The sequence below is a fragment of the Macrobrachium nipponense genome, chromosome 8 (assembly GCF_015104395.2).
Source record: "Macrobrachium nipponense isolate FS-2020 chromosome 8, ASM1510439v2, whole genome shotgun sequence".
NCBI lineage: Eukaryota > Metazoa > Arthropoda > Malacostraca > Decapoda > Palaemonidae > Macrobrachium > Macrobrachium nipponense.
In genome coordinates, this window is record NC_087203.1 from 116,598,224 (window position 1) to 116,610,418 (window position 12,195).

Sequence of the window (12,195 nt, forward strand, 5' to 3'; positions counted from 1 at the left end):
TAAAGAAAATATCACAAAATAATGAAATTTGAAGAAGTCAGAAAATTTTAAGATCTTAAACACTAATAGTTCTTGAAAAGATTTAGCCAGTTCTGACAAGCACCATGAAAAAGTTCACCTCCCTTGCAGTAGGGCATAGATGTACTGTATTGAAAACATTATCATTAATAATTGAAGACATTAAAGTAAGGCCTTTGATGATACCTGTGAGTCACTCTCAATAGCAAGCATGTTACAAGCTGTTCATTCTATATTTTAGTGACTTAACAGATCTTAGTAAGAGAAAGGTAGAAAAAAATTCATGAAATCAAAGCCCACCTGTTGCACCCCCACATAAGTGTTTTCCGAGGCCAACAATCCGTTTGTAGTTGTTAATAGAGTCAATCCCTTGAAGATTCAAGTGTTGAATGTCAACTCTGAGCCGCTGAATGAAAAGCTCTTTGCTATTCACTCAAAGAAAAGAAAAGAGTTTAATGGTTAATCTTTCATTATTATTAACCAAAGTGTTTATGTATAATTTACATTATGGAAGACAAAAATGACACAATTTCTTAATCTTAAAAGTAGTTAGAGGAAAACTATGAGAGAAGTTACACAAAAGCAGCAGCAGAATTGTGTGGTAAGACATCTGGACAGGGAAACAATCAGAAAGACAAGGTAAGGAAAAAAACAGGACCTTCAAGTTCTGATAGAAAACAGGCACAGATGAGAATGAGAAACTTGCATACAGAAAAGGATGGAAATCAAGAGACAGGTAGAAATGGCAAAGGGAAGATGAAAATTTGAGATGAATAGAATCAGATTCTTAATCAAGCAAAAGGATGAAAAGCAATTTTTTTAACACTAAGGTGGAGGAGGAAAGTAAGAAAATGTGTGAGTCAGTTAACAAAAGTTAAGATCGAGCCATTTAGAAAGAGGATAAACTGAATTGAATAATGGAGGTAACACCTTAATGAACTGAATAATGATAAGAATTCATGTTGAAGGTTTGGAGAGCCCTCAAGATGGAAACTGGTAAGGCTTTGAAACTACCGGGAATAATAAACACAATGTTAAAGGCACATAAGAACCACCATTTGAAAACAGTAAAGGATAAGGGACTAGACAAATGAGGAAAAACATGGCAACTGTATTACACAAAAGAAAAGTACTCATATGTCATATCTAAATACGTACAACAAAGTGTAGCAATAAGAAATTTCCAATTACACTGAAATATACGTCAAACTTAAAAGAAAAATCCTTACTTGTGCTTGAGTTTAGCATCAGTTTTATATCGTTGCGCTCCCTTATCTATCAACACAAATAAGGCTTTACTGATGTCTGTTATGGATTCTGTTAACCAGCGTGTAAGCTTACCTGAAAATAGAGACAAATTCATAAAACTGGAGTTAAACATAACTGAATACTTCAGAGAGTCCATCTGTGCAGCAAAAAAAAAAAAATAAAATAAAAAATAAAATATAAAAAGGACAATTATATTACTGACAAGACACGAACTATGAACCACTGATTACTTCTTGTCATTATTTTTTTTTTACAAAAATGACTTCTAGTGATTACAACTAGTATAGTATACAAAAACTATTTTTACAATAAAATAAGTTTTTATAAAAACCCACTAATCATAAAAACCTTTAACTACACGGAATGCATGCAGGTGCAAAAGCAAAGCATTCCAAAGATACTGAAGATCTCATGAGCATGACCAGCCAACTCCTGGTCCATGAAGAAATTCCATTTTCTTTTTCTGTGCCAATCTCCAACTAAAGAGAGAAGAGATAGGAAGAGGAAACTAGAAATTATGATAAATGAGTTTGAATAAAAGCTTGTTTTATCACAAAAGCACAGTAATTTGTTATCAACGAACAATTAATTATAAAATTTCCTGTATTACCAATTAGGAATTAGAAAGAGATGAGGTAAAGAAAAGGAGCACATAGCTTCCGAAGTACATCCCAAGAAAAATGGTAGGAAGTTGGAAGAACAAATTAGAAAGACAGAGTTTAGGATTCTACAGTCAATGGGAACTATGACAAGTACTCAATGGAAGGTGATCACAAGGGAAGACACTTATCAAGTACAAGAGGCATAATAGCAGGTACTCAAGAAATATACAATCCAAGACTGATTTTATACACTGCCTAGATGCGGGCAAGGTATACTGATAAGGTGGCCACAAGGCATTATACTTAGGACGCTCTACTTACTGCCATGTCAACCATTTATAGTGAGAGTAAAATGGAGCTTGTAGCATGCATGAACACATTGAGTGTCATCTTATTGCAATGAAATAACTTCAACATTATACACAGAAATAACAAATAATCTTCCTCATACATCTATTTTAGTGAAAACACAATTCTCTTTACCTAAATATTTATTCAACAGAGGTCCAGCAGCTACATTATGGCAAAATGGCTGTGTTTAATATTGCAATTAAGTACTATAATGCTTTAGACATGTCCACAAACTGTGAGGGAAAAACAGAAAAATAGGGCGAGAACCAAGTCACACAGAATCATTTACAAACTTACCCCTTCCAGCACCAAATTCTATAAAGCATGTAGGACTTGACGAGGTATCAAGAAAACCTTCTTTACTTAGGTGACCCAATATAGAAGAGTTTTGTGATACATGGCGTATTGCGCTTAGACCGTACCCAGGGGTAGACATTTCTTTTACCAATGCTTCATGAGTCAATTTAGCTTTCTCAATTTCACCGACATGTTCTGCCAACAGATGCAAACAAAATTCATTATTAAAGATAGTATTCATCAAAGACATGTAATTAATTATAAGATTTGTCAAAGGTTGAAAGAAATAATCATGAATTGCATACCTAACTGCTTATACCTTTCCTGATATGTGTCCTTACCGGCAATGAACCTGGAAGTGTGACTCAGTCCATTTGAGCTCCTTTATGACAATAAAAAAATCAGTACGTATATACCCCTGAACATCATTACAAAGACATCAGATTTGCTGCTTTGTCTGTAGAGGAGTTCCCCAATAATAAATGTTTCTTTTTATGACAACATTAGTTTGTAAAATTTAAAATAGCCATAAAAAGTAGGCCATCCTACAAAGTTTTAATTTTCTAAACATACATGATTGTGACTGTTTACAAACTTGAAAAACTATATACAAAAAAGAACACTTCAGTAAGAATATGAATCTGAAATCAAATATAATAGCATAAAATAATATGGACATGGTGTATGTTCAAATCTGCGAGGAACTTGTTCAAGAAAAAATTATGGAAAATGAGCTTGTCTATACAGAAACAAAAATACAACTAAATCAACAAAGTTACTTTCGTACATGATTACTTTAACATGCTAAAATCCCATTAAACATTAATACAAAGCAGAATCTACATTATGATAAATTCTATATTGATAGACTAAAAGATATTTGGCCCAGTTTTTTCTTAAAGTGACATTATCTGATCACTGAATCTTACAATGAGAGTTAATCAAACATCATTAAGTCTTCATTGGACAAAATTCAATACGTACAAAATCAATAATAAACTTAATATCAAACTCTGAATTTCAACAAAAATCTTATAAAAAATCTGGGCTATAAACCCAGACAAAAAGATGAACAAATTCTTCAGGTGTTCAAATTATCCAATTATTAAATTTTGAAGATGTAAATTTAAGATTACAAATAAAACATTAAAGCAAACACAGTTAAGTACTGCACACATGCTTAAAATACTACCGTACCTTTATGAGCAACTTCTACTCTCTTCATGAATGAGAACAGTTCTTTGTCAGATAAACATGACAAGGAGACTTTTGCAGGTTCTTCCATGGAGAGACCAAGATTCACATTCTTCTTGATATAGTCAAATTCTAATACTTCCTTTGCATTGCAGACTTCCAGGTGTTTTTCCAGGCGATGTTCAAAGCAGGAGCTAGAAAGAAAAACTCATAACTCTAAAGTTTCCTTAGCTATTTTTCTTACGGTATGGATTACTGTAACATACTTTGATGGATAGACAGACTAAGAACTTACAAAAGGAGAAAAATGTTATTTTCCTGATAAAATAAATTTTTGAACATACTCACCTGGTAGTTATATATATAGCTGACGTCAGGGACGTAAGCTATATATATATAGCTACCAGGTGAGTTAGATGTTTGAAAAACAACAACTTCAGATGGGTGAAGGATGCCCTTTCAATATAGTAAGCTCCAACTTTGTCCCTTTCCCAGTCATTTTATACTTTTCTCTAGAAATGTTTCCATCTTTCAGTGTTCATGAATTAATGTTAAAATATAGTTCTTATAAAACAAAATTCATTTTCTTTTAATAGAATACTACATCAGTTTACTTTAGCTTCTCTACACTCCGCATCTTCCTCACACACACATTCTAAGAAGAAACTCATCTCACCAAATATGCATCCAAGCAGATCAGGGCCTTGGTTTGCTTAACTCCTTGTGTCATAAGGACTAAGTAAAAGAAGTATAGGGGTGAGCAATATGCATTTCCTGTAAAATAATGGGCTTGTTCTAACTTTGTTTGATTTATTTTGATGCAAGCCCACCACCTTACATTAGCCTGAGTAGCTATTTAGGTGGAAAGATTGTCAAGTTGTAATACATGAATACATTAATCTAGGGGGATGAGATGTGCAATCTCTCAGGTGGAAAGGTTGTCAAGTGTTAATACATGCATACATTAATCTAGGGGGCTGGGATGTGCAATCTCTTAGTAGAATAATACTTCCAGAAGGCATTTAGAAAAGGGTTTTGTACAGGCTTACAGTGAATACTTATGGTTTAATACTTACTGTTTTGGATCTAGTGGGCAAGGTATTCTCTTGGATTTAGTCTTGTCCTGCAAAAAAAAATCCATTATTTTGCAGAAGATAAAGCTTACTGGTCAAAACAGAGAAACTTGATGGGTACTTGTGTAAATCTTATCACTTCATGATGTACAAATACAAGAAGCAGTTTGGTATCTAGGTTATCTTGTATATCTAAAATGGTCCAGTAACAAACCAATGTGATTTACAGCAATTATACATTACCTCTTCAGGTCTTTCAGCCTGGTGCTGACCACAATACTTGTTGCCACTTTTTACTAACATTTTGCAGAAACGTTTTTTCCTCTGGACAAAGAACTGACATGTTTCTGACCTATCTGCCATTTCCGTAGACTGAAATAACAAAAAATTAAAAAAGGATTTCTTATCTCAATTATATTTTATGCTTCTGCATGGGGAAACTTTAGCTCCTAATTCATATCTGAACAACAATAACTTTAACAGATGATACTACAGAGTTACTATGGTTCATGGAAAATTCATTATATAAATTACATTACCATAAACAGCTTCTTAAAATATTCAGGGGGTCTTTTTTTTATTTTATTGGGTAAGTAAACAGGGATTCTTAGCTCTTAAAACACTTATTTCCAACATAAATGGAAAGCTGTATGATTCTCATAATCAATTAAAAACATATTCTATAGATTTCTTTATTTTATACCCATAGAAATATGTAGCCCAAAATACAATTTCCAGTTCTGGTTGAATTAAAAAGTTACCAAAAACTAGTGCTAAATAATACGTAGTCTAAACTCCACTTGACTACCTTGCAATCAAGATGTCTCAAAAGGTACCATTGGCTTGATTTGCAATTTCTGATTACTGAATATGACAGTACATATAGTTGTCTGACAGCATGTGGCAGATCAGTGTCAGTCAGCAAGAAATCATTACACCTAATATTTTGTAAAATAAAAAAGAAAAAAACTGACAATCTAAATAGCTGAAAGATTATGTGATAACATCTGTCTGAATAGATTGCAGGAGACTGAAGTAGATTAAAACCTGATTGCAGAACATAGCAGTGTGTTATTAATAGCCTGAATGAAGTCATAGTGAACTGCTGCTGCAACACATCTGAGGTGACTATTTGTCTATTAGTGTTAGGTTACCCTACTATGTTCTTAGTATGTATTGGCACAAAACTAACGGTTTCCATTTACCCAAAAAACTTCCCAGCTTAGCCTGATCTTGCCCGCTCCCAAGAAAGGCTCTTTCCCTATGGGCATATATAATGAGCTGGTTGGGCACACTTTTCTTTTTCGATCTGTTTCATTTCATAAGTGCCAGCTTTGCATCAAATTATTTATATAAAAATATAATGTAGGTTGGCTAATAGCCTAAATGCAGATCAGACAGAAACTGCAGGCTGTGGAGACCAAGTCTGAAATCATAGCACAGCCTAGTAAAAGGTTTAAATGCTCTGTATAGGGTAAAATACCAAATGGCTACCTGGCGCCCACCTCTACCAAAGCACGACCATCTTCTCGAAAATCAGAAATTATGGCCTTAATTTGTGACTTGGGAGAAAAAACTTACTTTGAGAGGAAAGTAGAGGTCTTGAGGTGTTGCTTTGACAGATGCTGGCTTTTGACTAATGTCTATCCTGGGTTACAGAACATGTTAAAGTACTTTATTGGGAAGGTGGTCACGCTATGGTATAGGCTGGTTAAGACTGTTACCATGAAACCACCCTACTATCACCCATTTTTTTATTTCATGTAGCCTAGACTGTGTAGAGGCCAAAAAACAAAAAAAATCTTAAAACTTGATTAACGAAGCAGTAGGTAGGTAACAGGTCACTGATATCAATAACCTAACTTTCTTTTTACATAGTAGGGTAAACAATCACAGACAATCCATCGTCATCACGCTGGCCGGGTCTTATTCACTCGATATTTAATTGGTGAAACAAGAATACAATTACAACTTTAAGTATACCATTCAAAAGACTGAAGTTTCGTCAACATAATGTGATATATGAAAGCGCCATACGAACTACAATAAGCATGTGATGCTCTTCGTAAAATATGTTTTCAAGGCAGTTTTGAAATCCAATATGGCGGCAATCGTAAGGCTGGCCGGTCTAGCCACGGACAATCCACCATCTTTCCCAGCCTTCCCAGTACTCCTTTGAACAATGTTAGCGTATATATGTAACGTTTATTGATCTTACTCAAGATTGCAGTTGTAATCAGCACAATGAAACAACATTTTGTTGCCTATATTAGTGAAAGTATGAAAATGATATTGTTATGGTACAATAAAGTTTCATACATACTTACCTGGCAGATATATACATAGCTAAGACTCCGTCGTCCCCGACAGAAATTCAAATTTCGCGCCACTCGCTACAGGTAGGTCAGGTGATCTACCGGCCTCCCTGCCCTGGGCGGCAGGACTAGGAACCATCCCCGTTTTCTATCATATTTTCTCTCTTCCACCTGTCTCCTGCGGGGAGGCTGGGTGGGCCTTTAATTGTATATATCTGCCAGGTAAGTATGTATGAAACTTTATTGTAGCATAACAATATCATTTTCATACAATCAACTTACCTGTCAGTATATACATAGCTGATTGGCACCTTTCGGTGGAGGGTAAGAGACAGCTACTATATGGAATAGACAGGTAAACAACATATGTTGTAGGTATAAATAAAACCTTGGTTCCTACCTGATAGGTGGTAGACTTCGTGGGTGTTTGCCCAGTAGTCTGCATCACCTCAAGAAACTTTAGCGAGATATATGATCTATGGCCAAGAGTTCTTGTGGGTCTGCCGATGGGTCTTATCCGCTTACTCGGCAGAGCCTGAAAGGACTTTGTCAATGGGTGCTGATCCACTTATATGACAATACACCTTATGAAGGAGCACACAACCAATCCCGACCACCTGATCCTAACCATATGTTAGAACTAAGGATTGTTGATTGTTCCGAGTTATCCCCGAACTCGTCACAACAACCGTAACTCAAAACCACTACGCACACATACATAATTTCTAAAAAAAAAAAAATTATACTCATCTAATTAGATATGACAAGATTCTCTTACTGAACAACATAGACGGCCGCCCGTGCTAAACCAAGTCCTCCATTGTTCGAAGAGACTCCAGACCATATCCAAAAAGAAGAAAAGTATATACTTTTAAGGATTGGTGTCGGCTCCCGTACCCAGAATCGTATCCCCGCCGATACGAACGGACCTAGAGAAAAACACTTCTCATATGTCACACGAACGTCTTTCAAGTAATGAGATGCAAATACTGAGTTGCATCTCCAAAATGTCGTATCTATGATGTTTTTAAGCGACATATTCTTATGAAACGAGAGAGACGTCGCTACTGCTCTCACTTCATGAGCTTTAACTTTCAACAGTCGTAACTGTTCGTCAGAACAGACCTTATGCGCGTCTGTAATGACGTTCCTCACAAAGAATGCCAGCGCATTCTTGGACATCAGTCTTGTGGGGTCTTTTACCGCGCACCAAAGACCTTGTCTAGAGCCTCCCATCTGATGACTTTCTCTGAATGTAAAACTTTAGAGCTCTTACAGGGCATAGAGATCTTTCTGCTTCTCTTCCTACGAGACTCGATATGCCTTTGACTTCGAATGACTTAGGCCAGGGATTCGAGGGATTCTCATTCTTAGCTAAAAACAGTGTCTTAAACGAGCAAATAGCTGAGTCTCCCTTGAAACCTACTTTATCTTGCAGAGCATGTAATTCACTAACTCTCTTTGCCGTAGCTAAAGATAATAGGAATAGGCATTTTCTGGTGATGTCTCGAAACGAAGCCAGATGAGGAGGTTCGAATCTTTCAGATGAAAGAAACTTGAGGACCACGTCTAGGTTCCAGTTCGGAGGGACCGGTTCTTCGACTTTGAAGTCTCAAATGACCTTATGAGATCGGAGATCTTATTATCTGCCAGATCTAATCCTCTATTCCTGAAGACAGCCGAGAACATACTTCTGTATCCCTTTATTGTGGATACAGCTAGATGAGATTGCTCTCTCAGGAATAGAAGGAAATCAGCAATTTCCGCTATAGAGGTAGTGGAGGAGGACAACTTCTTAGATCTACACCACCTTCTAAAAACCTCCCACTTCGATTGATATACTTTCGTAGTGGAGGTTCTGCGTGCTCTCGCGATCGCGCTTGCAACTTCGCGAGGAAAAAACAAAACCCTCTCGCTCTGACGAGTCTTTCGATAGTCGAAAGGCAGTCAGAGCGAGAGCGGGGAGGTTTTTGATGGTACCTCTTGAAGTGTGGTTGTCTGAGAAGATCCGTCCTTCTTGGTAGGGATCTTGGAAAGTCTACGATCCACTCTACCACCTCCGTGAACCAATCTTGGGCCGGCCAAAAGGGGGCTATCAATGTCATCCTCGTCTCCTTTGACGCCACAAACTTTTTTATTACTAATCCCAGGATTTTGAATGGAGGAAAAGCATATACGTCTACTCGAGACCAATCTAGCAGGAAGGCGTCTACCATAAGAGCTCTTGGATCTTCCACGACCGAGCAAAAGACTGCCAGCCTTTTGGAAATGAATGTGCGAAGAGATCCACATGAGGTGTCCCCCACAGCGACCAGAGATCTTGACACACTTCCTCGTGTAGGGTCCACTCTGTATGAAGGACCTGGTTCCTCCTGCTGAGTCTGTCCGCCCTCACATTCTTTACTCCCTGCACGAACCTTGTCAGAAGGGAGATGTTCCTGTGAGACGTCCAAAGCAAAAGGTCTCTCGTCAGTTCGTAAAGGAACGAGGAGCGAGTCCCTCCCTGTTTTGAATGTAGGCAAAGTGCGGTGGTGTTTGTCCACGTTTACTTGCACTACTTTGTTCGACACCAGAGGTTCTAGACTCTTCAAAGCCAGATGCACGGCGAAGAGCTCTTTGCAGTTTATGTGCCAAGTCACCTGCGCTGGTTCCCAGGTGCCTGACACCTCCTTTCGAGCCTAATGTTGCTCCCCCAACCTTTCTCCGACGCGTCGGAGTACAACACTAGGTCTGGGTTCTGTGTCCTTAGAGAGATCCCTTTGTTCTCTTCCAGAGGGGGCAACCACCATTCCAGGTGCGATCTTATCTCCACTGGAATGGGAAAGACGTCCGAAAGTTGTCCAGTTTTCCAACTCCAAGACTTCTTGAGGAAGAATTGAAGCGGACGTAAATGAAGTCTTCCTAGCGGGAAGAACTGTTCGAGCGAGGTAAGGGTCCCTAGAAGGCTCAACCATTCCCTCGCCGACGTATGTTCCTTCCTTCAAGAAGAGAGAGTGTATCCGCAAACCTTTTGCGATTCTCTCTTGCGAAGGAAATACTCGAAAACCCCGAGAATCCATCCGAATCCCCAGATAGACTAAGTCCTGTCTGGGGGTCAGCTGCGACTTCTCGAGGTTCACGAGCAATCCCAACGGTTTTGATCAGATCTAAAGTTAACGTCAGGTCCTCCAAGCACTGTCTCTCTGATCTGGCCCTGATGAGCCAGTCGTCCAGATACAGAGAGATATTTACTCCTTTGAGGTGAAGAAACCTCGCCACATTCTTCATCAGGCTTGTGAAGACCTGAGGAGCTGTGGACAGGCCGAAACACAAGGCTCTGAACTGAAAGATCCTTCCCCCCGTAATGAAACGGAGGTACTTCTTCGATGAAGGGTGGATCGGGACGTGAAAGTAGGCGTCCTGGAGATCTAGAGACACCATCCAATCTCCTTGTCGTAATGACGCCAGGACTGAAGCAGAAGTCTCCATGGAGAACTTTTCCTTCCGAACAAATTTGTTCAGAGAGCTGACGTCCTGTACTGGTCTCCAGCCTCCCAAGGCTTTCGCAACCAGAAAAAGGCGATTGTAAAACCCCGGGGAGTTTTGATCTAGTACTAGTTCTATCGCTCTCTTGTCCCACATTTGTTCCACCATCGATCGAAGAGTATCCCTCATGCACAGGATCCTTGTACTTGGCTGTTTAGGTTCCCTTGGTATTGACGTTAGGGAGGAGTGTTCAGGAAAGGGATACGATATACCTTCCTTATTATAGCCAACGAAGACGCCTCTGCGTTTATAAGTGTCCAGGCCTCCACAAATCCCAGGAGCCTGGCACCTACTGGTGCTTGGTGGAGAGAAGCTTCATTTTCCCTTTTTAAAGGGACGAAAGGCAGACCTACCTCCTCTCTTCTCCGGAGCCTTCCTTCTTGCGGGAGGTCTGGAGGTCGGACCACCTCGAAAGGGCTGAAACCGAATGTACTCGGTCCTTTCTTGGTCAGATGTAAGAAGCACAAGGCTTCTTCTTCCTTGCTGACTGCGTCAGAAGGTCCTGAGTCGCCTTCTCAGTTAATGAATGAGCAATGTCCTTCACCAACTGAGAAGGGAACAAAAGTCAGACAAAGGCGAATACAGCAGCGCTGCCCTCTGAGCGTGGGAGACTGCCTTGGTTAAAAAGGCACCATATACCGCCCTCCTTCTTTAGAAGACCTGCTCCAAACAAAGAGGAGACTTCAAAAGAGCCATCCTGTACCGCTTTGTCTATACAAGACAATATGCACAAAAGGGCTTCCAGTTCGATTCCTTCCGAATCATGGGCTTTCTTGGACATCACCCCAATGGGACCAATCTAAGAAGTTGAAAACTTCCAATACATGAAAGTCCCTTGAGGAGATGGTCCAGTTCAGAAATGCCCCACGTAATCCGTGCCGAGTTGAGACCTTGTCGATGTGAAGCGTCAACTAAGGTCGAAAAGTCTGCTTCTGACGTAGACGGGAGAGCAATACCCATATTCTCTCCCGTCTGATACCAAATGCCTCTTTTACCAGCTAGTCTCGCTGGAGGCATGCAGAAGACCGTTCTTACTAAGTCCTTCTTAGACTTCATCCACGAGTCTAAGGATTGTAGAGCCCTCTTCATTGAAATGGTGGGCTTCATTTTGAGAAAGACGAAGACTTCTTCGTCTTAGCACTCGAAAACAGAGAGCGCGGAGAAGGAGGAGCGGCAGGAGTCAATTCGTCTCCATACTCCTCTAGAAGCAATGGCCGTCAAAACTTTATAGTTCGACAGTCCTTCTCTTCCTTGATATTCTTCATCCGAGTTTCCTTCCAACTCGGGATCTAAATGAGTCTCCGCTCCCACCTCTGTACGTTCCTCCTCTGGAGGAGACAAACTCCTAATAGGAGAAGGGCTAAGGGAATGATATTCTTTCCTCTTCCCCGCTTTAATAGCCTTGGAAGGCGCCAAAGCTCAGGCTTCTCTCGATAAATAGAAGACGCTTCCCGCTTGGATGACGCTTCTCGTCCGCCAAGCGTCCTGGCTGACGCCTCCCGCTTACTTGGCTGCTGCCGTCCGGATGACGCCTCGCGCCTGAAGACGCTC

At 39.6% G+C, this 12,195-nt stretch overlaps 1 protein-coding gene across 4 annotated transcripts in view; it reads right to left on the reverse strand.

Moving 5' to 3' along the window:
• Positions 1 to 12,195, reverse strand: part of LOC135222977 (tRNA:m(4)X modification enzyme TRM13 homolog) — a 93,315-nt gene that overhangs the window by 15,250 nt on the left and 65,870 nt on the right. For all 4 annotated transcript variants that reach the window (XM_064261463.1, XM_064261464.1, XM_064261465.1 and 1 more), the window contains 6 exons: positions 5,048 to 5,176; positions 4,808 to 4,854; positions 3,735 to 3,925; positions 2,538 to 2,732; positions 1,248 to 1,359; positions 319 to 443 (listed from right to left, as the gene is read on the reverse strand). In XM_064261463.1, the coding sequence (XP_064117533.1) occupies positions 319 to 443; positions 1,248 to 1,359; positions 2,538 to 2,732; positions 3,735 to 3,925; positions 4,808 to 4,854; positions 5,048 to 5,176 (799 nt within the window). The remainder of the gene's footprint in view (positions 1 to 318; positions 444 to 1,247; positions 1,360 to 2,537; positions 2,733 to 3,734; positions 3,926 to 4,807; positions 4,855 to 5,047; positions 5,177 to 12,195) is intronic.